At 39.9% G+C, this 3838-nt stretch overlaps 1 protein-coding gene across 1 annotated transcript in view; it reads right to left on the bottom strand.

Moving 5' to 3' along the window:
• Window positions 1-267, bottom strand: part of LOC117451971 (T-box transcription factor TBX5-like) — a 16563-nt gene extending 16296 nt beyond the window's left edge. The window contains exon 1 of the mRNA XM_034090365.2: window positions 159-267. Coding sequence (XP_033946256.1) covers window positions 159-188 — 30 coding nt within the window. The 5' untranslated portion in view covers window positions 189-267. The remainder of the gene's footprint in view (window positions 1-158) is intronic.
• Between the last annotated feature and the right edge of the window lie 3571 nt (window positions 268-3838).

Below are 3838 nucleotides of genomic sequence, written 5' to 3'. Positions count from 1 at the left end.
GATTTGTTAAATTAACTCAAAAACAGAACAAATAATGAAGGTAGAACTTTTTGGGAAATGTAGGTTTACACGACTAAATCTTTTTAATTATTTAGAAAATCTGGGTTTGCAGTGGTTGGTCTATGAAGTAAAGTGAGAGGCGGAGGTTTCAATAATACCTGGAATGAGGTGCTGGCTGGACGGCTCATTATTGTCCCATCCTGGCTGCAGCTGACTGGATCCTCTGTTCTCTGTCTGGAGGAAGTGGTGACGGGGTCCCAGACCTCCTGCACTCAGCGGGTCTGTCTCACACACCTCCAGCCAGAGCAAGTGTGTGCGTGTGTGTGTGGCATTAGAGGGCAAGGTCAACCCATTTCTCTGCAAACAATCACATCACACAGGGCAAAATACATTCCAACCGCCCCCCTCCCCCCCCCCCACCTCCAGTTTGTAAGGTGGTCTGATGTGGGAACGGAGGAGGATGGGGGGGTTTGGCAGCGGTCCAGACGGGGCCTCCGAGTCCAGATGAAGGAAAAGCTGTTCCACATTAATATGACTTCATATTACACATGTTAGGGAGAGTCTTACATGTGAGAGGCTTAGTCAAAAGTTACGCTCTTGTTTAAAGCCAGTGCCTGTGATCTGAGCTGCTGTAAATGTGCCTTCAGATCACATCACTTAGTGGTTTGGTGGCAAGTGAAGAGGTTAAAATATCGCACATCAGCAATCAAAGTTGCCCAACAACCTAACAAGAAACAAAGCCACTTATCTTTAGTCATTAACACTCAGATTAATCTTAACAAAGCTACAAGTGTTGTGACTTAAAATCATGAGCTGAGCGGCGTGATATTCTTCTAAACATTTAACAAACTGATTCAATCTATGTGATTGTGTCAAATATTTGGCCTGCATCAGTGAACTCGACAAAGAGCTTTAAAAACTCATTAAAAAAGGGACTCAATCACCATTACAGCTCCAGTCCTAACACTTTTATGTTATTTGAAAAAAGCCACTTATAATTAAATTGAAATAGTTATCCCTTAATCTTCATTTTCCACCAAGTGTCATGCGGTAGTATCCACTCATTATTTAACCCATTTCTTTGTCCATGAAACTTGACTAAATCTATTATAGTTACCTATGTATTTTCTTTTAATATAGTCAACAGTGTGTTTAATTGTCTATATTATCTTAATTCTACACATCCTATCTCATTAGGCTCTCTTTTGAGCTCTCAATTGTTTTATTATTTGGACTTTGATTTTGAAGGGTCCCCACTTGTAGGAGGCTTAGTTTCAGGCACAGGAAATGATTGTACTTCGTCCTTGTTTGGCAGCTTGCATGTCATCCCCCTTCATAATTCTTTGTGTTTGATATAGAGAGGCATTATGGTTTGATTCAATTATGTTTCAGAGTGAGCAGAACTTCTTTATGAGCTCGTAGCTTCTTCAGCTGCAAACCAGCTGACACACTACCTGAAGGTGTGGTGTCTTGCAGCTCCATCTAGTGGCTTTCTTTCGCAAACAGAGAAATAACAGTGAAACAGTGGAAAGCAAATGCATCATGGGTCAAAGTCCAAAAGAAACAAATAAAGTAGTTTTCTTCATCCTTGAATACACATTACACAATACACAAGCATTCGCATAGCTAGAGAGAGAGAGAGAGAGAGAGAGAGAGAGAGAGAGGAATCATTGTGGGAACGTTGACCTTTAGGGGACACTGTGCCCTCAGTGCTGTCTGTCAGTCACAGGCGTCAAACTGAAGTGCAGCGTGACCTTTACGTTATGTGCAAGCTCGAAGGCTTATTGTGCGTTGCCATTTTCCAGACCTTTATCTCTTTATTGTCCAACAACCCGTTTGCACTGGAAGGCTTTGAATTGGAGAGATGAGAAGCTCCACAGAGGAGTAGGTTATAGTGGTGGTGGGGGTCTTCGATCAGAGTGTCAGTCTCACAAGTTAGAGGAGGGTTTTTATATTGTTATAGTTTTACTCCAAGTATTATAAAACAAAACATAAGCATGTTTTCCTTTCCATGTGTGCAGCCCATGATGAAGAAGATCTTATTTTCCTGCCCCTCACTCAAAAAGTGATGATCTTTAAATCACAGCTGCTTACAACCTAAACGTACAGTAACATGAAACCAAAAACACAATCAAAAGTCAACACAACAATCTCCCATCAGCGAAACATGTTCCCTGACATCTTCCTGCTGTCTAATTATTCTATCTTACATGTTCTTAAAGATGTCCATACAGCCCTTTGAATCATTTGGTAGAGAAGTCTACAGTTTAACGCCAACTACAGAGATACACATGAAGTAGTCCGTGCAAACTGATGCTTCAAGTTACATTTCTTATGTCGCTCATCTCTGAATTCAAAACAAAGAATGTTGGTATATTTTCTGGTAGTATTCTGTTGTTTGCTCTTTGCACAACTAACGAGGTCATTGAATTAGTCATTCAATTCAGTCTTTAAGTGTAAACTGCCTTGACTCAACAGTGTATTTGTGTTTTCTTGAGGATGTGCATTATGTACAATTCTCACTGCTTTTGTGTTGTGTAAATAAAGGTTTTAAGTTAATATGTGTAACTAAAAGTACGAGGCGTGGAGTTTGTTATACACAAAGTCCACAAGTTCATCCTCCAATCTCTATCATTTGTGTTTCTTCACTAAATCTCCTGCCACATGTTTCTGCTTGGAGTTCTCTCCGTACCTAGGGGAGCTCTATCTTTAACAGACTGAAAACTCATTTCAGCACAGCTGACATTTCACGGGCGCTCAGGGCCTTTTTCTTTTCTTCACCTCCAACACAATTTAAACTGTTCGTTGAAGACATTTTAATCTCGCCTGTCCTGCAGCCACGCAGCAGCACTGGGAGGCAGAGGGACGTGGACCGAGGTCAGGACAGAGTTTCAGGCATTTTAGCTAATGGACCTTTGCACTGGACGTGTGAAACACTTCACTTAACACAGCCTCTGGCACTGGAGGGGCATGTGGAAGGCGTGCATGCTTGTGATTGTGTCAGCGTAACGTGAGCATGAGTTTAAGGTGCTAAAGATCAAATACGTCAGCCCTGACCCTTTGCATGCCTGGGAGATGGACATTCCAGCAGCCGGGAGAGAAAACAACAACACAACTTTCAAATACTTCCATCGAAAGCACATTTTGATGTGAATTGACCCAGAAGCAGTGTTGGGAGAAGTACTCAGATCCTTTACTTAAGTACATAGACAAATACTATGGTCTTTAATACTCCACTAGAAGTAAAGGTCCTGATTTAAAAAAGTAATTGCATTCAAATTAACTTAAAGTAAAAGTACTCATCCTGCTCAACAACCTACTTCAGAATAATATAAAGTATAACCAATTTTCATCTAATCTAAATGTACTTGTTGCAGAATGGATCTTTACATAGTATTATATAATTATGGTTATTATACTATCCAGTTTGTATACATGAAAGAGCATTTTAGTATCGGTAGAGTGTCAATTTGGAGCGATTCAAATATGTGACATTGTGTACATTAGTACTACAGTACCACATTATACCATAACAGCGTATCATGTGTTATTATGTACAAAGTAACTAGTCACTATGATGTTAAATAAATGTAGGGGAGCAAAAAGAATGATATTTGCCTCTGAAATGTAGAGGAGTAGAAGTATAAAGTAGCTTTAAAAGGAAATACTCAAGTAAAGTAAAAATATGTCTGTATACTGTAGTACTTAAGTACACTACTTGAGTAAATGTACTTACTTTTCACCACTGCCCAGGAGCCACTAGATGGCAGCGTGAAAAGACAAACTAAAACAAACTATTATGTTTTGAGTTAATCAAAAACAACTCAAACAAGACGAA

The sequence above is a fragment of the Pseudochaenichthys georgianus genome, chromosome 9, assembly GCF_902827115.2.
Source record: "Pseudochaenichthys georgianus chromosome 9, fPseGeo1.2, whole genome shotgun sequence".
Taxonomy (NCBI): Eukaryota; Metazoa; Chordata; class Actinopteri; order Perciformes; family Channichthyidae; genus Pseudochaenichthys; species Pseudochaenichthys georgianus.
Note: the sequence above shows the minus strand (reverse complement) of the source record. Positions and strands in the feature narration are given on the sequence as shown.